The 25853-nt window shown below is 39.2% G+C and overlaps 3 protein-coding genes across 11 annotated transcripts in view; 1 reads left to right on the top strand and 2 right to left on the bottom strand.

The window, feature by feature from the left end:
* Nucleotides 1–216, bottom strand: part of SKIC3 (SKI3 subunit of superkiller complex) — a 51205-nt gene extending 50989 nt beyond the window's left edge. For all 3 annotated transcript variants that reach the window (XM_080372337.1, XM_080372339.1, XM_080372338.1), the window contains exon 1: nucleotides 83–216. The gene's annotated coding sequence lies outside the window, so the exon portion shown is untranslated. The remainder of the gene's footprint in view (nucleotides 1–82) is intronic.
* On the top strand, nucleotides 196–25746 carry ARSK (arylsulfatase family member K). 7 transcript variants are annotated; one of them, XM_080372361.1, is made up of 10 exons: nucleotides 384–468; nucleotides 2343–2439; nucleotides 2905–3039; nucleotides 6385–6514; nucleotides 8524–8683; nucleotides 14973–15255; nucleotides 18714–18885; nucleotides 20315–20539; nucleotides 23512–23736; nucleotides 23823–25746. In XM_080372361.1, the coding sequence occupies exons 4-10, from the start codon at nucleotides 6436–6438 to the stop codon at nucleotides 24095–24097; spliced, it is 1419 nt and encodes a 472-aa protein (XP_080228487.1). In that variant the 5' UTR covers nucleotides 384–468; nucleotides 2343–2439; nucleotides 2905–3039; nucleotides 6385–6435; the 3' UTR covers nucleotides 24098–25746. The 7 variants fall into 7 exon arrangements, with proteins under 7 accessions (XP_080228490.1, XP_080228487.1, XP_080228486.1 ...); XM_080372359.1 differs by lacking the exon at nucleotides 384–468 and adding an exon at nucleotides 526–1569; XM_080372360.1 differs by lacking the exon at nucleotides 2905–3039.
* GPR150 (G protein-coupled receptor 150) overlaps nucleotides 3046–25853 on the bottom strand; it is a 31657-nt gene continuing 8849 nt past the window's right edge. Inside the window, exon 2 of the transcript XR_013924900.1 lies at nucleotides 3046–6000. The gene's annotated coding sequence lies outside the window, so the exon portion shown is untranslated. The remainder of the gene's footprint in view (nucleotides 6001–25853) is intronic.

Here is a 25853-nt window from a genome sequence, read left to right as displayed (position 1 = left end):
GGCCGCCAGCCCTCACGGCGGGGAAGGCCGGGCCGGGCCGGCACCATCACCCCTCGCAACCGCCCCGCCGCTTCAGCCTCACCTCCACCCGCCGCCGTCACGGCCACGACAGGCCGCGCCGCTGTGCCTGCGCGCCCGACGTCAGGGAAGCGACTGGGCCGTGCCCGCCGCCATCTTGCCTCGCGCACTGCGAAGTGTAGTTCCCGCTTCCCGCCGCCCCGCGGCACGCTGGGCGCCGTAGTCCACGGCGCTGAGGGAAGCGACCGGGGCCCCACCGGCAGAATCGGCTATAGGGGCTGTCGCTGCCCTTTCTCCGGAGAGGCGGGTCACAGCGCGGGCACCATGCGAGGCGGCGGGCCGCTAGGGCTGGCGCTGCTCCTTATGGGCGCCGCGCCCTGGGTAGGGTCGAGGCCGCGGCCCGCCGCCCAGCCCCGGCCCAACGTGGTGCTGGTGGCCTGCGACTCCCTGGTGAGTACGGGCGCGGGGCCGGGTCGCCGCGTGGGTGAGGGGGGGTGAGGGGGGGCGGGCGGCGGGGACTGCCTCGGTGGGGACGTCGCGCAGGCCCTGGCGTGGCCGGCACCTCCGAGTATGTGGCTGCGAGGAGTTTCCGTGGCTTTACCCAGGCTACACCCACTGGCCTGGGAAAACAGAGGTGGCTTTTATTCTCCATTACCTCCACGGGGTGGAGGCCTTGCTTGGGACAATGACTGCAGGTCTCCCGTGTCGCTGAGACGCAAGTAACTCTTGTATTCCAAATAAAACTGGGCTGTGCTCACCGGAGCGTGCTACATGTTTTCATCAGGTGCGTTATGATAGGCAGTACTTCTGCATAGGTGGTTCCCGCAGCCAGCTGGGTACATAGGGCCTGGCAACAGCACTATGAGGCAGGGCAGCAATTCATGCAACAGACCTGGCGTGTAAAATGAATACTTTTCTCTTGGTTTGAAAACCAAAAAGGAAAGGACGGTCACTAAGCCCTATTATTCTAGCCATTGTAAATCCTAAATTAGGTCTCTGCAACAGATGGGATGGAGAATTCCTGTCAACACAGATGGAATGAACGAGTTAAGCTGTTGGGCATCATATATTGACTTGCTCAGACTTTTATGAGGTATAACAAATGTTACAATAAACTTGTCGGATGAGTGTCTAGCTAAGCGGATAAAAGAGACAGTAAGTACATTGTTATAAATTTCTAATGGCTTTATTACATGGTTTACTGACATACTTGTTTTAACTCCCAGACAGGTAGAAAATATTTTATTTCATTCACAAATCCTAAGTGTATTTCCTTGCTTACAGCTAAAGACAGCACATTTTTCACCCTTTCCTCACCATGCTCCTATCTGCCCACCCAGCATACTGGTAGTGCTTTTATGAGGGGTTTACTCAGAGGAAATGGAAGGCCTTGGTTTCTCCACCTTGTCTAATCTCTCCTTCCTGGTAAATCAGACAGAAGCTCCACGGTATTACTTTCAGGGACTTTCACATCTCATCACTTCTCATTCACTGTTGAGAAATCAACAGTTGACTCCCAGTCATCTCAGAATTCCATCCTTGACTGTACAGGTAAGTGCAGCACTTGACCTCTTGCCTGCTGCCTGCTATTCTTGAGATGAATTCTTCCTAAGTACTTGGTAAACATCAGTTACCCTTCTTCAGACCCTTTCTTAAAATATGTTTGCTGTGATTTCAAAGATAAAGCAGTAGTTACTTATTTACTTTTCTTTCTCTGACTGTATTCTTTGTTTATTTTTATTTTATTTGGAGGATATAATCTTATCATCTCTCTTAATGTTCCAAAGTGATAGGTGGTTTTTAGATGAGAATTTTTCTCCACATTTTCAGCTTTTATTAAAACTATTATTTACCAATAAAATGCCGAATTTTTAATAATTTAGGTCCTGAGAGTTCATCAATGGGCAGTTTGTCTCCAGATGCTAGCAGCAGCAGACAAATGTTAGTAAAGCTTCTGTATGTTGTCCTGTAACCAGGAAGATTCTTCTATCTTACAGGGATTAGTGAGGTAGCCCTTACAAAAATGAAAGACAACATCACAGACATCTGGGTGTTTCTTACAAAAACAATTAGGAACAAGGTGCTGTTTCTGAAAAGTATTTATAGAATCATAGAATCATTTAGGTTGGAAGACCTTTAAGATCATCAAGTCCAACCATTAACTCAGGACTGCCAGGTCTGCCACTAAACCATGTCCCTGAATGCCACATCTAAACGTCTTTTAAACACCCCCAGGGATGGTGACTCCACCACCTCACCAGACAGCCTGTTCCAATGCTTGATAACCCTTTCAGCAATGAAATTTTTCCTAATATCCAATCTAGACCTCCCCTGGCATGACTTGAAGCCGTTTCCTCTTGTCCTGTTGCTCATTATCTGGGAGAAGAGACTGACTGCCATCTTACTGCAACCTCCCTTCAGGTAGGTGTAGAGAGCGATCAAGTCCCCCCTGAGCCGCCTCCTCTCCAGACTAAACACCCTCAGTTCCCCCAGCCACTCCCCATGGGGCTTGTGCCCCAGCCTCTTCCCCAGCCCTGCTGCCCCTCTCTGGACATGATTCAGCCCCTCAATGTCCCTCTTGCAGTGAGGAGCCCAAAACTCAACACAGGATTCGAGGTGCAGCCTCACCAGTGCCGAGTACAGGGGGATGATCACTTCCCTTTTCTTGCTAGCCACACTGTTTCTGACACAAGCCAGGATGCTGTTGGCCTTCTTGGCCACCTGGGCACACTGCTGGCTCATGTTCAGCTGGCTGTCAACTAACACCTCCAGGTCCTTTTCCACTAGGCAGCTTTCCAGCTACTCCTACATAAGCCTGTAGTGTTTGTGTAGTGCATTTGAAGAAGACTATGTTAAAAGAATCATTGTGTTGTGTATGTTTTTTAGGAGACGGATTTGAAGGCAGAAATAGATTAACCATTTTGATCACATCACTAGTAGAGAACAAGAAGAGTTGGGTACTGTTGACACTAACAGTTTTTCTGGGGAAAAAAAGCTTAAGGTCCTGCAGGCTGTTAGAAGGTATGGGCTTTCATTTCAAAGTGTGCCTGCCTTTGTTGTGGGTGATGCTGTCTGTGAAAGACTCGCACCTCTTCCATCAAGCATGACAAAAATTTTCTTCTCAGTGATGCTGGTCTGTGTTTGGCCTCCAGAGCAGTGACCTCTTGCTCAAACAGTCAGCTTTCTGCTGTTGGGTCACATCAAGCACTGTGAGGCTCATAGGGCTTGCTGGTAGAATGTGCTGCTGCTTTTTTTTTCTCCTAATGTGCTACTTGAAGTTAACTGAGTGAAGATAGGCTTTGCTTGCAGTGCAGCTCAAGTTCCTGGGTGAAATGTGCTTGCATGTGTTACTCAGAATAATTGTATTGCCTCGGATATTTCAATATCCGCAAATGCTACCCAGTTCTCAGAGAGCAGATTTCCAGAAACAGTTGTAGAGTTTCACCTTCTCATCCTGTTAAAGAAGCTTACTTCATTCACTGAATAGACATGTCACCTGTCTGTCAGCAGTCAAAAGAATGAATTCTTGCCTCCAGTTGTTCAAACAAATAGTGTCTTTGCTGGGAAAACTAGTAAATACGTTGTTGACAGGATGACACATCAGTCACTTTCTAAAGAGCACTTTCAGCCCGAAGTTCTTTTCAAGATCATACTGTAGATTAGATTACAGGTTTATATCCAGTTTGTCCTACTGAACGCCTGTTCCAGTTTCCATTTGCAGCAGTGTACAAAATCAGGTAGTCGTTTTTGTGTTATGTTCTGATCTCCAGTGGCCTGGTTTACTGCATAGTTGTCCACTGCAATGCAGTGCAGGGATGCCACAGTTAGCTCTGCTGGTGCCAAATGAAGTGCTTCTCTCTACAACGCCATGTTATCCAATAGAATTTTTGTGCCAGAAACCAAATGGAATTATTTCCTTCTGCATGCATTCCCTGGGTTGAACTCTAAACAGTGAAAAATATGTTAGTCTCAGACTGTGGACTTGGTACACGAACGATGGATAGGTGGCTAGTGAGGTAATGAGGTGCTCGTGCTGTAAAGTTAAAATATTTTAGACAATGACAGAATAATTGTAATCTTAAAATATTTCAGTAATACTAATTCCAGCTGTGGAGCACAATTATGCTGTGCTTAACTCTGTTTTCTGGGTTCTTTCTGAAACCTTGCAAAATCTGATTATGTAGAGTATTCTTTTTAAATTCTCACTTGAATGATTAGTGCCTACCCCGGGCATGTGTAACAGAAGCACTAAGGTTTTCCCTCACTTATTTTTGGTGTTGGTTTGTTTTGGTTTGGTTTTTTTTGGTCTTCTCACAAATTATTCTGGAAAATTCAACTAGTAAAACTAAAGTGAAAATTCGAAACATCTGCTGATGTGCAGAAACGGCATAGTATGAAATTGACATGAAGTTTTACATTGTCTGATCTGCATTCTTGAAAAACTGAAGACAGAAAGAACCAATTGTCCTTTCTATGTAAGTTTGTGTAATGTTTCATAGGGGAGAGCACTGTGTTTCAAACAGTTATTTTCAAAACAAGTACAGTCTTTTACAAAAATGCATTTGCTTACATGAAAACTGTAAAGGCTAGTAGTTCTCAAAACTCATGCATTGATCTACCTGCTTTTTGTTCTAAGCTGATAGCATTTTCTGTTATCCTTTGGAGTTTACACTGTGACTTCAAGATGCCTGAGAAGCGTTTGTACCTGTTTCAAATGTACTGCTATTTAAAGGTGAAATTTCACAGAAGGTAGTAAGGCCTTGGTCCTGCATCCCTTGAGACTGTACATGTTCTTTACATTTTGAAGTTGATGGTCCAAGGTCTCCATCTGAAGCGAGCATGGAGTTTTTATCAGTTGACTAAAACTACCTATTCAGTGTTAAGAGAAGGTAACTCCCATGATTCAGCGTTGGTTGTATCTGCTGGTTTTTGGTTATGATTCAGCAGGAGCAAAGCGGTCATTCAGTTGAGTATTTTCTGTTGAAGACATAAGATCTCAGTAAATAATTGTTTTCAAGATTTCTCACCAAAAAATTACAGTAAAAGCCACAGTGCATTTGTTCTTGATGTCATGTAATAATGAGTGTTGGCCTCAGTAGACACCAAGAACCCATTGTGACAAATTAGGCTTGTGCATTGTGTGGCATGGAAAGCAGTTTTTGTAGGCTGCTGATGGTGGTAGTCTGCGTGGGGATACAAAGTTACTGCAGGGTTACAAGCCCAATCACATAGCGGCTGTTTTGCTGTGTTTTCTCATATAGGAACTATTTTCACTTAATGAAAATAATTTAAAGTAACTTCGTAGGATGGTCTGTTGCCCATATATGGACTAGAGGTAAGCATTTGCATGCTGGTATTTATTATGCAGATTTTGATGTTGTAGTTTATACATTGTCTCTTGAACAAATGAGCGAGAAGCTGGTGAATTTGTAACCAGTGTTTGATGCATTGTCCTGGCCTTCCTAACTTGCAAACTAAATGCTGTGCAAAACACAACTTCTAAGCTACCCATGCTTTAAGGTGTTTGTGCTTCTGTCACAGATCTCAAGCAGGGTTAGTCAGATGCCTGCATCTGAGTAATGTCTCTAATTGGGAGTTCTATTTAAACCGTGCAGATTCACTGTCACCAAAGAGCCAACCTGTAAGGCTGGAGCTAAGCCAAGGCGTCTTACTGGACCAAGGAAATGCATACAGGAAACAGGAAAAGACAGTGACCTGAAACAGGGCAGTCTACATGAAACCTGGTTTCACATCATCATAATTTTGTACACTGAACGTACCAATTCAAAATTTTGGATCTTTTTCAAGTTACTGGTTAAAAACTTAAGCTAAAGAAACAGGTAAAATGAAGGATCAATAAAACATCAAAAGGGAACGATGGCAGATGGCATTTCAGTGGGAGAACAGCCTTCCTTCAGCTTGCAGATCACTTTTCCAGTCTGTAGTTATAAATAAGTTCACAGAGATGTGGTATGGATAAACCTTTAAAAAGAGGAAAAGAATGAGGGTGAGGGATTGGTTGTGGTTTCATAGAAATACATACCAGTGCACACAACTGCATCAAGATTCAGACTGACTCCTTTTCATCTTTTACCATACCTAGCCCTGTTGGATGCATCATGGGAAGCTTAGTATAGCAATAGAAAGGAAGTAGTTTTACTATGAAGAAGCCCAGTTGTCCTTTACATTCCTCTTTTTCATAAGTAATCCGTTTTTTATTGATCTAATTAAATATTCTCAATGCTTCTGTTTTCCATACCCGAGTAGAATTGGCTATATCGGAATAGTACAAATTCAAGGTAACGTGTCTATGCAGCCAATAGTTTGGGTTAATGCTGTTTATGTGTTGTTTTTCTCTGATTGCAGGATGGACGCTTGACATTTTATCCAGGAAATCTGACTGTGGATTTGCCTTTCATGAATTTTATGAAGAGATATGGCACTGTCTTTCTCAATGCCTATACCAATTCTCCAATTTGTTGTCCTTCCCGTGCAGGTAGGACCAAGCAAAACATCAGATAAATACTTGCATGTGTCAATTTAAGTGTGTGGTAATGATGGGAAATGTCAAAGGATTTAATTTCAGTATATTTGTTATGTTTTTCAGTAAATTTTTTAGTTTGTGTGTATTTACATAGTATTCACATGTTTGATCTGTTTCACTTGTTTCTCATGTTTCCTCCCTTTTTTTATTTTGTTCTTTTTCCAGCTGTGTGCAGTCTTAAAGCTGTTTGTAGACTCCACTAAAGATTCGGTATTTTTTTAAATCTTCAGCATTTGTAGAGATATCATCAGTTTGTTTGCTACAGTGCTGAAGCTGCGCTACTCTCCCTTCCCAATACAAAGTTAACAAATCTCTTTCCTGTTCTTGGGGAAAAGTATTAAATAATAGCAGCTGAATAGATTGGTGGCTGCTAGCACTGCCTGCCAGTGATGTTTATTCCGCTCTGTTAAATATGTAATTTATCCTTCAGTAACTTTAATTGAATACTTCAGTATTTTTCTTTACTTTGCTGCAATCACTGCCCTGTGTTCAATTTCACATTTGCAGAATTTGCTAGGAAGTTAGAAGGAAGCTATATTCTTGAATCAAAGGTTGCATCTTAAAACTTTTCTAGCCCTGTTAGTTGTTGCGAAGACCCTCCAGAGCTGATGTAAATGGATTTCATCTACATCTGAAAGGCAGATCCCCCTTCCCCTCAAGCACAAACTGGAAGAAGTGACCTGTCCTGACTGCAGCAGGAACAGGCTGTCAAATTTAGTGTTAGTGTTTAGTATTCCATTTATTGATAACTTAGTCCCCTTTTCTGTTTCTCAGGGTCACATTTTGAGTGAGTGAGATTACATGAACATGCTATCAGTCTTATTTTATCTTGATTTTTGAGTCTTTCAGCCAGTCTTGTCGAGAACAATAACTTTGTGTTATGTTATTTAATTTTTTGGAAGTTTTGTGAGAAAGGCATCTAGTTTTCCCAGTGAGGAAAAGACTGCATGATGAATTCAACAATTCATCAGCTCTACTGAGCAATGTAGGTGGCCCATCAACATCATCATGACCACTGGTCAGTCATCACAAGTGTAGCTCCAAACCAGTGGGACATCTCTTGTTTAACCAGTAGCTTGGAGACCTGCAAGAACTGAAGGTACATCTATTGTGGAGGTGTCGGGGATGATACTAGAAGAGATGGTGGGAAGGAGGACTTTGAGGTGGGAAAGGTAGGAGTATTCACATGGCATAGGTGTTAGGATTGACATATTGTTTGTGCTTACAGGATATTTCCACTACTTATAGAACAGCTTAGTCTCAGCTTAGGACTCCTTTAGACTCTAAATTAGCATTGGGAAGAGTGAACAATTCTCAACAAGCTGCAAAGAAACACAGGTATTCACTAATAAAAACTTGCCATTTAGTTCCTTTGCAACTCTTCCCTTCATTTCATTTCTTCTTGGCCTTTTCTTTAATAATCTCACTTTGTTTCTGCAGCTGGTAGTGAAACAGATTATCTGAAACTGAGGGTAAAACTGAGGGCATATAGTATTTATGAAAATAATATACTGTAATTCCCTCCAAAACATACCTAATTTTAAATTTTAATCTAACCAGAATAAGGGAAGATAATACTCTGGAACACATGTAAATATATGACTGTTTCAGCAGGATCTGTACTACCATGCTATTTTCTTTCTGCAATCAGTAAGATTATTTCCTGATCTACAGAAAACCCTGATTTAATGATTGCATAGTGCCTGGAGAGATGGGACCTTCTTCTGCAGTTCTGGGGGTTATTTTAGTAAATATTGTTACTCATATTGATGATGAAAATAACATTTGGAAGAGTAATACCTTGTATTCCCTGCTCTATTGAATCACAATGAGGACCTTTTACCTCTAAAATAACAAGAGGATTGATCTCATCTCAAGAATATTCAGCTTACATTTAGATAGGAAGTACCAATTACTTGTCAAAAAAATGTATTTTTTTTTCTTTCTTTTTCTTCCCACAGCTATGTGGAGTGGTCTTTTCACTCATTTAACAGAATCTTGGAATAACTTCAAAGGTCTAGATCCAGATTATGTAACGTGGATGGATCTCATGGGGAAGCATGGCTACCGCACACAGAAGTATGGGAAGTTGGACTATACTTCTGGACACCATTCAGTAAGGTAATCAGATAAGATTCTCCTGCTATGGAATAGACAGGAGTCAATAAACTATGTAACAGTCTGGCAAGTGATTTCTGTCTCTGATCGGAATGGTATTAGCTTTACTGTAAAAGAAATTGTCTTAGGAACCTAGCAGGGGTCTGTCTTGCAAGTTTTTGCAGAAGCAAGCATATCCCATACAGATGCACTTTGTCTTTTACCTGTAGCTGGAAGGTGGATATCAAGACTGTGTTTTTGCCCAACATGAATTAAAGTTATTTTTGATTGTTGGTCTTGCTCGCTAAGTGAAATTCATAAACCATTTTTGCCTTGCCTTGAGACTTTGTGGCTTGATTATACTAGCAGTGTAGGAAAAGCAGAACAAGGAAAAATTTGATAATACTCAAATATTAAATCTACCATCACAGAGCATGATGTGGGCTTTTTGTTTTCTTTTGAAGGCCTTTGCTGTTTTTATAGATTTGTGCTGTTGTGGTGGGTTGACCCTGTCTGGATGCCAGGCGCCCACCAAGCCACTCTATCCCTCCCCTCCTAACTGCACATGAGAGAGAAAATATGATGAGAGGGTCATGGGTCGAGATAAGGACAGGGAGAGATTACCCACCAATTACCATAATGGGCAAAATGGACTCAACTTGGAGAAATTAATTTATTGCTAATTAGAAGTCAGAGCAGGGCAACAAGAAATAAAATCAAATCTTAAAAACACCTTTCTTCCATCCCTCCCTCCTTCCTGGGCTCAACTTCACTCCTGATTTTCTCTCCCTCCTCTCTGCCAGCAGCACAGGGAAACAGGGAATGGAGACTGCGGTCAGTTCATCACACATTGTTTCTGCCACTCCTTCCTCAGAGGAGGGACTCCTCATGCTCTTCTCCTGTGCCAGTGTGGTGTCCCTCCCATGGGATACAGTCCTGCACAAACTTCTGTAACATGAGTCATTCCCACAGGCTGCGGTTCTTCACAAACTGCTCCAGCATGGGTTCCTTCTGTGGGACTCTTCAGGAACAGACTGTTCCAGCAGACCGTGGTGTCTGCAAAATTGTTCCTCTCATGTGTTCTCACTCCTCTCTGGTTGCAGTTGTGCATTTTCCCCCCCTTCTTAAATATTTCATCCCAGAGGCGCGAGCACTGTTGGTGATGGGCTTGGCCTTGTCCAGCGACGGGTCCATCTTGGAGCTGGCTGGCATCAGCTCCATTGGACATGGGGGAAGCTTCTGACACCTCTTCACAGAAGCCACCCCTGTAGTCCCCGCCCCGCTACCAAAACCTTGCCACACAAATCCAGTATGACTACTTCCTATGCTGTAAAGCTTTCTTTTTTAAAAAAATACTTAAATTACAGCAATTTAGAGTTTAGAGTATAACTGCATTATATTCAAAAAGTAACAAGCATAATGTGTCTGGACAGTTGGGACAAAATACGCTGTCTTACTTCTGTGTGGTTTTTATGAAGGTGCACGGTCTCCCTGATTAATAATGATGTCCTTGGTTGATATTATAATAAAGAGCAGTTTTTTCTTTGATACTAAACAGGTCAGAGTTACTTAAAATTTCCTTGCTTCCCTCACTAAAATGATCATCAGAAGCTGAAAGGTCACATTAATAGTTAATAGTGTGTTGCACACATACACACTGCTTTTCATCTACAAAATACTTTATAAATAGTATCCACTTCAGAATCTGGCCAAAGTAATAATCAGTTTAAGACTGACAAAAATAAGAAAGCTTTTTTCACTTTCTCTATACCAGTTCTATGTCGGAAGTAAAAGATTATTCAAATGCAGACTTACAGCAAAAACTTCATGTTTACTTACTTTACCAGACAGTGTACATATTTATGTATGTACTACTGACGTTTCTCTCTTGTGTGTGTCTGCAGCTCTTCTTAGTAACTTGGCATTTAGCTATAAACAGATGGGTGTTTGACCTCTAGTCTTTTGGTTTGATTTTTTTTTCTGAAGACTGCATTATTCTTAAGACTTTTTGGGTTTTTCCTGTCAGAAACAGTACTTACACAATGTACTAAAAAGTCATCTGCTATAGTATTACCGTGATTCTTTGTGCTTGCTTATATGAATGCTGGGAAAACTTCCTCTCTGGCAAGACAACTGAATATTAAGGTGAATGCTTAGAGATGGTGGTGGTGTTGTAATGTAGAGATGTTACATTGTGACTGCCTCAGGCATTCATGCTTTTCAAAAGAGCTGAGTCTTAACAGCATCCTGTGAAGTGCCAGTAACAGACCATTCTTTGAGAAAGCAAAAGGTCACATTTTGTGCTATGTAATGAAGCAAGACATGAATAATTCTGTGAGTGCATCATTCTGAAGCATTTCTAGAATAGATTTTCAGCAAATTACTCTGAAAAATGTAAATTGTCTGCAGTATTATTCAGACTCTTACACTTTTCTTCTGAATCACTTTTGTGCAGGGAAAATTTTGGGTTATCTAAATGGTATGTAGTATGCACTCGCCCTGCCCTTTAACTGAGATGGAAGAAATGTTTTATAACATTGCAATCTGTTTATCTCTAATCCAGTGTCACTCTAGGTTTAAAGAAGAGCAGCTCTAAGTAATTCCAGAAGTTCCTTGCTGTTCATATGATAAGTGGAACACCAAGTTGGCGCTAAAGAAAAGGTTGGTTGCATATAAATGTCTGGATTGCAGAAGCCTTGCTTTCATTTGCCTGAGCTGAAGGCCATTGGTGAATCCTGGCTTCAGTACAAAGGCCTTCACATGGGGAGAGCAAAGCTGAACAGATAGTCTGTAGCTCTCGAATTTTAGTGCAGGAATGAATGCAAAATAAACCTTAATGTAAGACTGTATAGAACAGGAATGTAATTTTTATGTTACTTAACTTTCTAAGTTGGTAAACTCTTTCAACTTACAAATACTAGGATTTGTAACAGGATTGCTGGCATGTGGTAGGGTAAGGGATGTCATTTGATGAGGTTTTTCCTAGTTTTCTGTTGATTGGCAATGATGAAATGTTATTTTGCATAGGTATTTTACACTCTTTAGGAGTGAAAAGTTACTATGGTGTGATGCTCTGCCTTGAAATCTTGCTTACTTCAGTCTTCAGAAACATTAGGCAAATAGCCTTTTTGTTTCCGTATTGTAGCTATCTTACTGTATTCTGGTTTTCCGTTGGAGAGGAACGGCACACAGTGTGCAATGACCTGGTTGCCTTCCTGCTATGAGGATGCTACTGACAAGTCATCTGTATGGTGATCTGAGCACTGAGAGCCCCTTCTCCCGTACTGACCTGTTCGATGTTATCATTCACATTCTTGCCTATGGATGCACACCACTGCTTTCACCTTGCTCTCATAGTTACTTTGTCTGGTACTCTCATATTTCAGTGGTTCTGTCGATACCATTGTAAGTATTTTTGTAACATCTCCACAGATGAGAAGTAAATAATCAATTCAGTGTTTTGCAAAACTGTAGCAGCACCAGTATCAGTGCAGTTAAAATTGTATACTCTGATCTTTCTTGTTCTGCCATGTGTAGATTCAACTACTTTAATGTGAGGCTGAATTCTTAGGCACTTCAAAGGTAACAGAAAAGTACTGGGGTGTTGCAGTTTTTAATTATCTTTTTTCCTAGGCCTTTTTCCTACATTTCCACCTGGTGCAAATCTTTTATACCATTTTTCCCTTCAGTGAGAATTTTAGATCTGTACTTAACAGGATCAAGCCCTTATTGTTAAGTTGAATAAATGCGGGTAGTATTTGAGAATAAACAAAAATAAAACGCGGTTAGTCAGCCTTTCTATACCTGCACAAGAAGAATTTGGAAACAGCAGTTTACACTGTTTTTAATTCAAAAAATGGAAATGCCAAGTAGAGCTCCTCAGTCAAAGAAAAATTTACATCTCGTTCCTAGCATGGCATCTGTGTAGTCATTTAAAAACCCTAAAAAGCCACTTAATCTAAAAATAGTGAAGAACAGTTATGACAAAGGTTCCTGTTTATTGTGGTGATAATTAAAATGTCCTGCTGATTTAATTTCTTGTTAAAAAGGAGCATAGCAAAGGGACATACAAGAGTTCAATTAGCACAAGATTCAGCAGGCAGTATTACCTCTTTAGAAACTTTTTTTCCACCTATGTTGTCTTTAAATGACAAAACCACCACTGCTCCCTGATCCCGTATTTACCTAATAAAAGAGTAATTGTTAGGTTTTCTCCTGCAACATGTTTGACATAAATGGATTGTTTTGTCCTAACCTATTGCAAATGGCACATTGCTAACTCACATAATCTCTGTAACTAGAGAAGTTCACATATCTTAAATATACAGATACGTAGTGAAATATACTAGGTATCCATTTGAATGTGACTTACTCATTAGATAATTATTCATAGCTGTGAATTAATGAGATGTGAGGTAGAGGGCTCCTAGGAAGTGCATACAAAGCATACTAACAGAAAGAGCTGGATCTTCACCCTCTGGACTGTTGAGTACACAAAGCCCCTGCTTACTGTCAGAAAAACTCCATGTGTGCTTTTGAATGTTGGTGGCTGTCCTCACTTAAAATTTAAAATAGATGTAGTTATTGACTCCCATGTAATTATTTTCACTTGGGTTAATAATGGTGGTAGTTCATCTTCAGTGTTGCATTGTTATATTCCCGTCCTTTACTTAGTGGCTTTTTTTCCATTGTATGCTTGTTAGAATCACTGGAGTACTGTCCACTACCAAAGGAGATGGAAACCCCCTTCATTTCCATTGAAAGTGTTGGAAATTGAATTTAATTTCTAAAGCTTTTGAATAAATATCTGTCAGGTCTTTGCTCTTTTAACAAAGATTTGAATCTTTATTGCCCCCTTTTTCAACTTTCTGCCTGGCTTTTTGAAGATTCATATTTTGGCATATCTTTTTCTCCTCTTCTGCCTGACATTTAGTTTTCCTCATGGATGTGTCAAAACACCTCCTTTATTGCTCTGGAATGTGAAAGGGTCTGAAGCAGATATTTTGGGGTTGGGAGGGGTTGAGTTTTGGGGATTTTAGTTTAGTTTATTTTACTTGATCCTAACCTCGTTGTGATTGGATAGAGTGGTCTGTGGCTTACATGACAACTTCTGTATATGTCAGTATTATGATATTAGATGCAATTTGATGCACCGACACCCCCACACACACCCTCCTTTACCATAATTTCATATTAATATTTATGATACGTGGTTTCTTTATAGGCCATCTACCTACCTTAACCTGTTCTAAGTAAATTGTGTAAGCTTGTTTACCTTGAAAGTGTGAGCCTAAACCAGGAGTTAAAACAATTAAAAAAATTGTTGTTACAGATAATTCAGAAGAGTTCTTCTGGAGGTTAAAAGCAGACTGGTAAAATTCCTGTGATGACAAAACTGGTTAGATGCTCTTTAAACAATAGAAATGATGCATTTTGATGAAAGTACATAATCAAACCTTGAACAGTTTCGTATTTTCTTTTATTATTTCTTTGATTATATTGGAATTGCCATGAACAAAAGGGAGATTAGTCAAGGTCTTAAATGAGCTGTTTCTCCCCAACACTTGTTTACGGCAGCAGTTGTGGTGTCATTCACTCTGGCAAAGAAACAAGGACATCTGCAGCTCAGATTTCTCAGTGTTTTGGAGAGGCAACAGTTGCCATGATAATAGAAAATCTGTTCCAAAAATATTTTATCATTAAAGTGTTGCCTTTTTTTTTTCCCTCTTCTTGCTTTTTCTATACCCTTCTATATTATTCCCTTTTCTTTATAGCATTTATCCATTGTATCAACAGCAATTGCACAGGATAAATCATTCTTACAGATTTTTGTCATAAGTGATAGTGTTTAAAAATGTTGTAATAGTACAATCCAAGAAAATATGTTGCCTCTAAAGGAGCCTCTCCAGGCAAGTTACTTCTCATGGGACTTTTTCAAGTAACAAAAATCTAAGGCCCTCTTTACCAGATAAATAGGGTTGAACCCATGCCAGAATAGGGAGCCGGCTCAACGAGATGGAGTGCTATTTCTAAATATTATTTTGTAGATGTGAGGAGAACCATTCTGGCATGAGGTTATAATTAATATGAAAGAAGATTCAGAAGCAGAAAAAAATGGCTCAAGGTCAGAGTATAAAGTAGATGCACAATAGATATTGATCAATTGAATAACAACTCTTTATGTAGGAATTACAAATAGATTGCAGCTACAAGTATAGAGGAAGTTCTTCAGGAATTCTTAACTCTTTTGACTTGGAGGAAAACTGAAGGAAACTTTTTCCACTGATTATGTATCTTATGTATGTATTTTCAGTAACCGTGTGGAAGCTTGGACTAGAGATGTTGACTTCCTGCTGCGGCAAGAAGGGAGACCCATGGTAAAGCTTACTGGTGACAGGAAGCATGTGAGAGTGATGGAAGCAGATTGGCAGAATACTGATAAAGCAGTGAAATGGATAAAGGAAGAGGCCATTAACTTTACTCAACCATTTGTTCTTTACTTGGGACTAAATTTGCCACACCCATATCCATCACCCTATGCAGGAGAAAATTTTGGATCCTCTACATTTTTAACATCTCCCTATTGGCTTGAAAAGGTATGTGAAAATGAAATTTAAATATACATTTATTTATAACAGTACTTACTATGAACAGTATTTTATTCCTTACATGATTTTTCAAGTCAGACTCAGTTTTGATATTTCGGTACACAGTAAAAAAGTACTTGGATGGGATGGTAGATTTCTGATTTAAGGGTAAGCAAACAGAAATGAAGAATTTCTCCTTGTTATAGGAAAGGACTTGTTAGCAGTAGTCACTGAGTCAATAAAGAAATTTGAAGTTTAATGGCTAGAAATACGTTAAACGGAGGATGAAATTGTTGCTATACTTAGCTGTAATTTTTTTTCAGCAGTGGTCTGAAGTTCATTGGTCACAACATTCTGTATTCTGCTTGTTATAAATTATGCTATATGTAATAATTCTGTCTGAGTTATTTTCTTTTGTAATAGGTATGTATGTATTGTAATAAGTATGAAATTGACATGAGGCAACATAAGTCTCTTTTCTGCTAACTTCTTTCCATGCTGCTGTAGCTTTTCAGTGTTTTTAGAGTGCAGTAAAATTCCATTAAAATAGAGTGCATAAAATCCCATCCTATTCCAGTATGTGGAAAGTTGACAGATAGCACTCCATTCCAGAGAAGAAGAAAATATTTTTTTGCTGTCTTGTGTGGTCTCCAGGTGCCATTATCTTATTTTATATTTATATATATAAAAATATAAATGGGTTACAATAGCTTTCCCTGCATAAAAGCATTAAAAGTCTCTGCAGCTGAAGAACTGAGAATTAGGTTTGAAAAGACTTTATGCTTTCTTCAGGAAAAACATACACAATTTATATAACTCATGGCCTTTTCTGATGGGGAACTGCAAAATCTCTTTATCTAGGTGCAATAAAAATGGAACGACTTAGAAAAAAGGATATACAAATGAAGTTTGAGACATCTGAGTTTCTTTGTAATAGTGAGGGTTGTGGGTTCTAGAAATGGTGAGAAGTTTGTGGGGAGAGGAAGAGCATGAGGGAAAAACCCTTCATTTGTAAAAAGCAAGTTCTAGCTTGGGTTTTCAGGAAAACTTGCTAGGTGCTAATAGCTGGGTTAGACATGTCTTGGGAAGTGGGGATACCTTCCATCAAGTCACAGACAAAGTTATAACATCTCTGACAAAATTGTTGTCATCCTTAATGCAGTTATTGCTGAGGTCCTTTCACCACTACATATACATACATACTCAGTTGTGTGACCCCCATATTACCATTTATTGACCATTGGCTGATTCTTCTGGGTTGTATCTGTGTTTTGGCCATGGAAGGAGCAGTCTTTGAAAATGCCAGAGCTCAATCTCATGAAGAAGTTTGAGTGCAAAGATGAACTTGACTTAAATTGTGTTTACTAGGGAGCTCATACAGAACGGAGTATCAACTTGGTATGTTTATGAAACCCTGTGTTGCTAAACTAAGCAGATGGTCCCCTGTATTTTGCACAAACTAGCACTTTTTCAGGACGTGTGGCTTCTTTCCTAGCTATGAAATACAACAGACAGACAAAGGCATTATGACTTCGTGAATCCTTCAAACTAGCTTGTAGTCCTATAGAATAGAGTTCAGTCTTCTGACGAACGATGGATGGAGAGAGACACTCTTTGCTCCCGTTATATCTTAAGCAACTAATAAATACCCTTTGAGGAGTCTAAAATGTGAGTTTATTTAGCCAAGGACCTTCAGCAATCAGGAGATGACTGAAGCAGTTGTCTGCTATTATTTTGTTTTCCATTATTTCTTCTTGCAGCCTATTTTCTATAGGGCCTAAAAGAAATTTATGTTTTGGTATGTCTGTCTGTCTATTACAAAGCCAGGTTTCATCCCTGTGGGCACTTACAACTCTTGGTGTCTTAACAGCTGTTTAGATGTTGGTCTCTCTGAAGTAACAGGTGATAGGAGAGGAAACAGCCTGAACTTGCACCAGGGGAGGTTTAGACTGGATATTAAGAAAAAACGTCTTCACTGAAAGGGTTGTCAGGCAGTGGAACAGGCTGGCCAGGGAGGTGGTGGAGTCACCATCCCTGGAGGTATTTGAAAGACATGTAGATGTGGCGTTTGGGGACATGGCTTAGCAGTCAGCTTGGCAGTGCTGGGTTAATGGTTGGATTTGGTGATCTTAAAGGTCTTTTCCAACCTAAATGATTCTATGACTTAATACGTGTGCTAGGTAAGAAAGAGTATTGACTGTCATGGGAAGCGGAACTTTATGGGTACTAGAACACATGGCTATAACAGCTCTGGTGGTCAACATGATGTTAGCATGTGCTCAAGAGACAGACACTATGCTAGTAGCTCCCTAGACAGCTCTGTCATCCATGCCACACATGGGGCAAAACCAAATGGGGTTCAGCAGGGTTTGACACTTAAATTGCTACACCAATAAACAGGGATGTAATGCTTCCAGGGGCAGCTTTGGCCTGATTGCTTTTGTGCCGCGTGGAGGCCCTTGGACAGTATTTCATCTTGGGTATTTTATCAGGAGCCAGCACTACACGTTTGGGGCCAGCTCAGGTGTGGAGCTGTGGCTGCAGCCATGGGAAGGTGCTGGACAGGCACCAGAGTTCCTGTGCCATAATGTAGGCCTCACCTCTGTTTGTTAGAGAAGATTTTCAGAGGTGTGGTTTTATTATTTAGTAAACTGAAGTTGTCCATACTGAGATTACATCTTCTCTGCTTTGTGATAATTTGTGCTTTAAGTCCACAATATAGGAGTAATTAACTCTGTTAAACGCAGCATGCACTTACAAGTATGACTGCCTAGGCTAAATGTATGTCAGACTTTGAGGCTCTAAAGCTGGTACTGCAGCACACAATGTCTGTGACTGCGCAGTTTGAATATAGAAATCCAGCATTATTTGTAATTGTTTGGTTCCCACTTTTTAGTTTCAAACTGATCTTACACTGCATTATAACTAAATGGATTAACATCTGTAGAAACAAATAAAAAAGTATTAGAAAATTGGACTAATGTACTGAATTATTTTTATCAAGATATCAAGACTTGTCATCCACTGTCCTGCAGACCTTCCCAAATTTAAGTGATTTTCCATGTTGTTCTGTAAGTTCACTTAAACTCCCATTATTTTTTGTACATATGCTGTGTAGTTATCCTGCTTTGATGAGACACTATGCCAGTATTTCTGTATTTTCTCTAGAGTACAGTTCTAGAAGATTGTTCTGCAGTGTCTGTCTTAAAGAAAGACATCGGCTGGTACCCCCAACCTTAGTTTCTAGCAGAATTCAAAGCTTTCTTTTAAAATCACTTGATACCTGGGGAAGCAGAGGGGAAGTATTGAGGAGGTAGCAGCACCGTGTAACATATAAGCAGCTGGTGTTTCCTGGACAACAAATTGATTGCTCTGAATTTATGCTAAAAAGTTTTAAATTAAATCCGTTCTTTTAAAAATTGTTTAATTCAGTTGCTGAAGTAATGTAAATTTCCTCTTATTTTTAGGTAACTTATGAAGCTATTAAAATACCCAGATGGTCTTCTTTTTCAGAGATGCATCCAGTAGACTATTACTCGTCTTACACCAAGAATTGCACAGGAGAGTTTACAAAGCAAGAAGTGACAAATATTAGAGCATTTTATTATGCTATGTGTGCAGAGACAGATGCCATGCTGGGTAGGTAATGTTTCATTATACGGTGGGTTTTCTTGTGCTGAATTTTTTACAAAAATGCTTATAGGGGCTTTCTTGGTGGTGGCGGGGCGGGGGGGGGGGCAGTGTAGCAGGGCAGGGGGGGAACCACAATTCAGATCTGGGACTAAGTCACATGACTGTTGCTTACCAGTCTATATGATAAATAATTGGATAGCTTTTAAGGCTGTTGCAAGGAGACAGAGCACTCTGAAAAGTAATCACAACCACCAGTCAGAGGCCCTGTAAAAGCCCAGTAAAACATTACTTGGCTCATATACAAAAGAAGCAGAATACTCTTTGATTAAGTTCTAACTAAAATAATGGAAACAGTTGTGAAGGGGACAGACCAGCAAGGCAGAGCTGGAAGGAAAGATAAATTTCAGGGCATAAGCAGTTTCCTTGGAGATTTTTTCAAATGCATAGACTGGACGACAGCTATTACACATAGACTAAACAATAAGGTTACCTTTGACGTCACCTTTAGCAGCACATTATCAAAAGTTGGAAGAAAAAAGAATTAATTAGGCATTCAGAATTCTTCCTAGTTTGCAGTAAGGTCTACATATATAAAAGTTACAATGCAAATCGGTCTTCATTTACAGTATTTTATTTCTTAATTTGAAAAGTGACCATGAAAGAACAAGAATTTCCTTGTATTCTAATACAAAATTAATGAATAAATAAGCTAATATTTTAGCAACATTAGAAGTAATTTAAAAGACACACATCTTCTCTTCCACATTTTATGAAAGAAAAGAGATCAACACGAGCCTGACAGTTTTAGGATATTAAGGTATTCCCAGGTAGCTGCACTGCAGTTTAATTTGGTAATGTATTTTAAGTTTTTAATGTCTGTTTAAGCAAGAACCATCTTAGTGTTTTAATGTTAAAGATGTGTAAGTGCTTTGCCTAATTACCAACTTCATTGATCTTGGCCCTGTCTGTGTTGCACAAATGCGTATGCAAAGGGCTTCTGTGGGTATGTTGGCACAGGAAGGAGAAACTTCCACTGGTTATATATAAGGTGGATACGTCAAGAGTGCTTCACCCTAAATGTCAGAACTTCTCATGACCTATTTTACTGCTGTTTTAATAACTATTACTAGTTATGCTAGAAATTAACCAAAAGTGACAATAGCAGAAATGGAGCTTGTCCTGTGGTGCATCCTTGCTTTTTGAAATTTTTGTGGTTGTTACCCTCCACACTTCCTTGGGAGCCAGACCCTTGCAACTCATTGACAACTGTATGTTACTCTGGGCCTGAACACTTTGGGCTTTGCCCTCTGTGGCAGAGAGAGGAGCTTCCAACCCTCTGACTAGGATTTCTCAGTGTTTCATGCTGCTTTGCAGGTACTGAAGTTGAAAGGATTATTTTGAACATATCCTTTTCAATATCTTTTTCTTGTTGCAGGTGAGATTATTTCAGCTCTGGGAGATACTGGGCTACTTAAAGAAACAGTTGTTATATTCACTGCAGATCATGGAGAACTTGCCATGGAACACCGGCAGTTCTATAAAATGAGCATGTATGAAGGAAGTTCGCATGTTCCTCTTCTAGTTATGGGGCCAGGCATAAAAGAACAGCAGCAAATACCAAATGTGGTATCTCTTGTGGATATATATCCTACTATGCTTGGTGAGTCAAGTCATTTCATGTGATTTCCCCCCCTCCCCAGTTACTATTATTACCATGCATTTGTATTATAATCAGAATTGTATCTCCTTTTTGTGAGGCAATGTAGCAACACAAAAGGAGATAATTTATCTGTGGAGCATACATATGGACAAAATGCAAAAATATGATGTCAAAATTAAATAAAGGAGCTGATGATGTTCCTTACTACTGTTACTGTCATCAACACAATTACAGTGAATGATTATTTATAGGATTATTTTTGTTTTATCACCTTTTTTTTTTGTAACAGTCACTTCTGCTTTAGATATTAATAATCCCTGCTAGTCTTTATACCTGATGGTTTACTGTAGAAATTACAGTGTAAATGCATCCAGAGATGAGATTAAACCTGAAAGGATACCATGTTCATTATCTTATCAAAGGAATGTCCTTTATGAAGGGTCATGTGGAAAAATGTGATAAAAGCTTTGTATAGAAAGGGCAAGTGTAATAGTTTATGATAATGGATATCCATTCTTACTTTCTTGGATATGGAAATATTTGTTATGGGGCAGAAAAATCAAATAAAAAGAATTGACAATGAATTACTTACAGATGGAAATTACTTTTAAGAGTGAATTTTGGAACAGTTACTTGTGATAAATCACGCAAGATATGAATCTCACTAGATCTAAACATTAGGTGAATTCACTATTTGAGGCTTTATCTGGGATCTTTTAGGCTAGAAAAATGTTCTTTTCAAGGCAGTCTGCAAAGCTTGCCCTTCAAGAAGTGTCATGTGTATACTGCAGTTGCCTGAGAGATCGTGGGGCAGTAGATAAAATGGTACTTCTAGCAGTAAAAGCCAATGAAAAATCATTTTCTGTACTGTTTTAAGTTGATTTTCTACACAAACGATACTTATCTGCCTCTCTCCTCTCAAAACTTCTGAACCAGTTATCCAGTTGAAAACAGGCTATAAACTGAGTATCTTTCTCTTCCAAATTCTGATATCAAATCTTTTATATATGTAGTCATCTGTGTTAGATGTGGTTCTTCAGTAAGTTCTGGTATCATATATAAAGAGTTAAAAATATCTTTTTTTCTTCTTTGTGCCTTTTCCCCAAGTAATATAATTGGTCAGATGGTTTAACATCCTTCCTTCTCGTTCTTTTCCTCCTTCTTTTTTTCTTCCCAGAACTTTTAAGTCCTTTCCTTCTGTTCTGGCAGTTCCCCTCTCCTGTAATCTGAATGTCAAAAAAGGCACTTAGCTCAAGATGAATGTGAAAACATGAAGAATCATCTCTGTCAACTATTATCTCTTCAGGCTGCATGCTGCTGCTGACTAGTGAGGAAATAGATATCAAGTCTTTTTTTGTGATAAATTTAATCCCTTTGCTTTCAGTTGTCTCAGGGCAATAATCTCTTTTAAGGCGCCGTCTAAATGTTTTGCTCAATACTTCCTCCTTTATTGACTTCAGCATTCAGTGCACCCTATAGTGAGTGTGGTACAGAAGTTTTGATTCCAGCAGAATCTGGGTGATACAGGTAATTCAGCCAGGAGTGCAACAGCTCTTCGATTTTTTGACAGGTTGTAGCATAACCTTTCCTCCAGCACTAGCTTTGTTGGTCTGTACGGATGTACCTTTGGATCTCTGTTGGAAAAGCAGGAACTACTGAAGGTGCCAGCCAGCCTGGAGCATTCTTCACATGTAAATGCAGTTACTGCAATGAATAGCATTACTGGTTTAGGATGACAGAAGAGGAAGGCCTACATCCCTTTTTCATTTGTTCAAATATCATATGTATTTTTTCAAGTTTTTAGCCCACATGCCAGAAGCTACTGGGTTTACATGTTACAGGTCTTCCTAGTGCTTAGTCAAATGCTGGGCTTTTTATTTACTAGAGGAAGAACTACAGATTATTGACAGGTATATATGCTATAGAAGCAGAGGAGAAAAAGGAAGGTATGTGCTGATGAAGGGAAAAGTCACCTGTGGGCAGTTTATATATCTGAGTATCACCACTTGGCATAGCACAGAAGATAAAATACTACCACGGTGCTCTGTGAAATGGAAAGTGTTGAATTTAGATGACTACATGCTATGTTCAGTAGGGTGATTAAAAACATCATTACTGTCATACCCCATTTTCCAGACACAACAGAGTTTAGCTAACATGCTTGGGATTCTCATCCGTGTTTTTCAGAATGTCTCTGAGAGTCTTTGCAGCTTCTTAATACTGATCTGATCTTTGGAAGCCAGAGATGTTTTTAAGTTGATATGAAGGAAGCTTATTCAAGTTACAGCATCTTCTAGGGGCCATCTAGCAAGCTATAGAGTCATCCAGTTTTTCCATACGTGCACTGTATTGATACCACCTCTGATACCATCTTTATCTCCAGCCCTGCCAGAGAAGCAAGTGGCCACGTGTTCCTCGGTTTCCCCACCAGTTATAGGTGATAACTTTTAAAGGCCACCTTTCGTAAAGTATTTTGTAACTCACTGATAAAGGATGCTAGACAGGCGCTTAGCACCATTATTACCAAAGAAATGAATGGTTAGGCTATGTTGGATATGGAGCTTTTAGGGTCCTTTCATGGTATGACATCTCTTTCTCCTGCCTGATATGGTCAGAGCAGGAGGGAAGGGTATAAAATGATTAAAAATAACAAAAAAGCACCACCTATCACTGGAGGCTATTATGATCAGTTAATAATTGTTAAAAAGTTAAAAACATCTGTTAAAGATTGGCTTAGACATAGCTGATAGTGCTTTTGATCAAGATAGTGAGTAGATCACTTTGGAAAGTTCCTTAAGTTTTTTATTAATATTTACGTATGTTTGGTTCCTGTGTTCTACAAGAAGAATAATTACAAATGTTTGTTTTATTAATGAAATAGAATTTATGTTCAGACGTCTGTAGCATTACGTTAGGGTTTTTTAATCACAGTTAACTGCAGTAGCGTTTTGACTTTGTATATCTTTGCTCAGATGTAGCAAGAATTCCTGTGCCACAGAACCTCAGTGGATATTCGCTTACACCGCTCCTACGTGGAAAGGCTGAAAATGAAGCATCAGCCAGAGGGCTTCGTCCCTCATGGGTGCTGAGCGAGTACCACGGATGCAATGTCAATTCTTCCATGTACATGCTTCGAACTGGCAAATGGAAATATATCGCGTACTCAGATGGCCATTCAGTACTTCCACAACTGTTTGGTATGTTACAACCTCTATGTTCTAACTGACTGAATTGATTTACTTAAATGCAAATTGGCTTTTAACTGACTTTTTCTTTGTTCCAGACCTTACTGCTGATCCAGATGAGCTAACAAATGTTGCCGTAAAATTCCCAATAATTGTACATTCCTTGGACAAACTACTTCGCTCAATAGTAAACTATCCAAATGTTTCTTCTTCTGTTAAGGAGTATAACAAAAGACAGTTTATCAGTTGGAAACAAAGTTTGGGCCAGAATTACTCAAATGTTATTGCCAACCTTAGGTGGCATCAAGACTGGTTAAAGGAACCAAAAAAATATGAGAATGCAATTGACAAGTGGCTTAGTCAAAGTAAATAAAAACCACCTAGATTTTATATAACTAATGATATGAAAACATTCTGCATTTGTAATATTATGCTATATTTCAAGTATTACAGTTATTCTTATATAAGCTATTGACAGCAAAGATGCCCAAACAATTACTGCTTTGTGTGAGAAAGCCAAAAGCATTTTATGTAACTAGCCAGCGCAACAAATCTAGATTTTTAGATACTACAGTTCTGTAACACTTAAGTGTATGTAGGAAGGATAGTACTTAAGTACTAATTGCATGTATGGAATATTTACCTGGTTGCAAAAATGCAGAGTATTAAGCATTAGAACTCACCACAAATTTTCATTTCTAAGGACAGACTAAAGCAAGGATTATAAAATTTAGTGGAGTCGATACCAATTACAGTGGAATGTGCTGGAGCCAAATTTCCATCAAGGCAGATTTTAAGTCTACAATGAATACACATTCATCCACCTTCGAGAAGCTATAGTGGTTAAAATATAATCAGAAAGTTAACAGCTAGTACTGGTCTGAATAGGGATGCAGTTTATTCGAGTATTTACTGTGTCAGCATTCCTGTTTCGTATGTGGTTGACTCCATCTTTTCAAGATTGGCTTTCTATCTCTTGCTTTTGGATCTGGTACTTATCACTCCTTGCTGTTCAAATAAATTCCATAATATGCATAGGCTACTAGTTGAACATATGTGCAGGTGAAGAGGAATCTGGTCACTGTCAGAAATTAAAAAAAAACACAAAACAAACAAACCCCTCTGATGATAAGTAATAGTCTGATTCGCATAGCATAAGATGAAAGCTTCTTGAATAAATCTCCATTATGCAGTGAGATTCTGCAGGCATATGTTTTAATGTGCATCAGTGCGTGGAGAACTGGAACCTGAAATGTACACAGAGGAGACAAAACTGAAGCTTGGAGAAAAAGTTAACATAAAAATACTATTTGACATTTTTTGAGGGATGTGACCAGAAAAAAAAAAAAAAAAGCAGTTTTGGAAGGAAGATTTAGCTGGTAACTCTTCTGCTTAAGAAAAACCTAATTGTAGCAGCACTTAGGTTTACTTATTCTTGATCAGTTGTTGCTGCTATAATAACAACTCAGGATGACATTATACTTCCTGCATGAATGCTTTCTAGAATCTGTAATGAAGTGCTCACCAGTAGCAGTAAGCTAGTAAAAATAAACTTGAAAAATACTTGTGTTTTCTGACAGCTAAGCACTCCACATGCATTTCATAAATTACTTCCCACACTAGAATTAGAACGTTTTAGCTATTTTCTACATCTGTGTTCATAGGACATTAAGCCTAACCGTACACTACTTACTGCTATGGTAGCATGTTTTCCAGGTTATTTGGGGTTTTTTGTGGGCAAGGAACAAATTATTAGTTTTTAAAAACCCTTCAGACACTGTATAACATGTCATTATAGTTCTTGCTAAAATGAGTTCAGATAGCAATGAAATTATTTAAAAAAACCCCATGTCTTAGTGGTGTAATGTAAAGCAGCTGCATAAGTAGAGAAAATAAACATATTCCTATGAAAGCTTCTTCAGGAGGGAAAAGAACAAATAAACTTCACTTGTCAGAGATCTGGTCTCTGAATGCAGAGTACATTGTACAGAATGTATTAAAATAAAATTATGGTGAACTGGATGTGTTTTGTGTGTGCTTTTTTAACGACTGAATGTTTAAAGAATTACTAGGGAAAATTGTATTCTGTCAGTTCTGCAGACAGTGGTTTCTGTAAAGACACGAGCTTG

Source organism: Falco punctatus, assembly GCF_963210335.1.
Source record: "Falco punctatus genome assembly, chromosome: Z".
Lineage (NCBI taxonomy): Eukaryota > Metazoa > Chordata > Aves > Falconiformes > Falconidae > Falco > Falco punctatus.
The sequence above is the reverse complement of the archived record's forward strand: the minus strand, read 5'-3'. Positions and strand labels throughout refer to the sequence as shown.

Bases quoted from the DNA above. Each gene is read 5' to 3' on its own strand.
- ARSK (XM_080372364.1), top strand. From the start codon at position 343: ATGCGAGGCGGCGGGCCGCTAGGGCTGGCGCTGCTCCTTATGGGCGCC. The intron at 15,256-18,713 runs GTATGTGAAAAT...TCTTATTTTTAG, and splicing joins CTCCCTATTGGCTTGAAAAG to GTAACTTATGAAGCTATTAA. The intron at 18,886-20,314 runs GTAGGTAATGTT...TTCTTGTTGCAG, and splicing joins AGAGACAGATGCCATGCTGG to GTGAGATTATTTCAGCTCTG.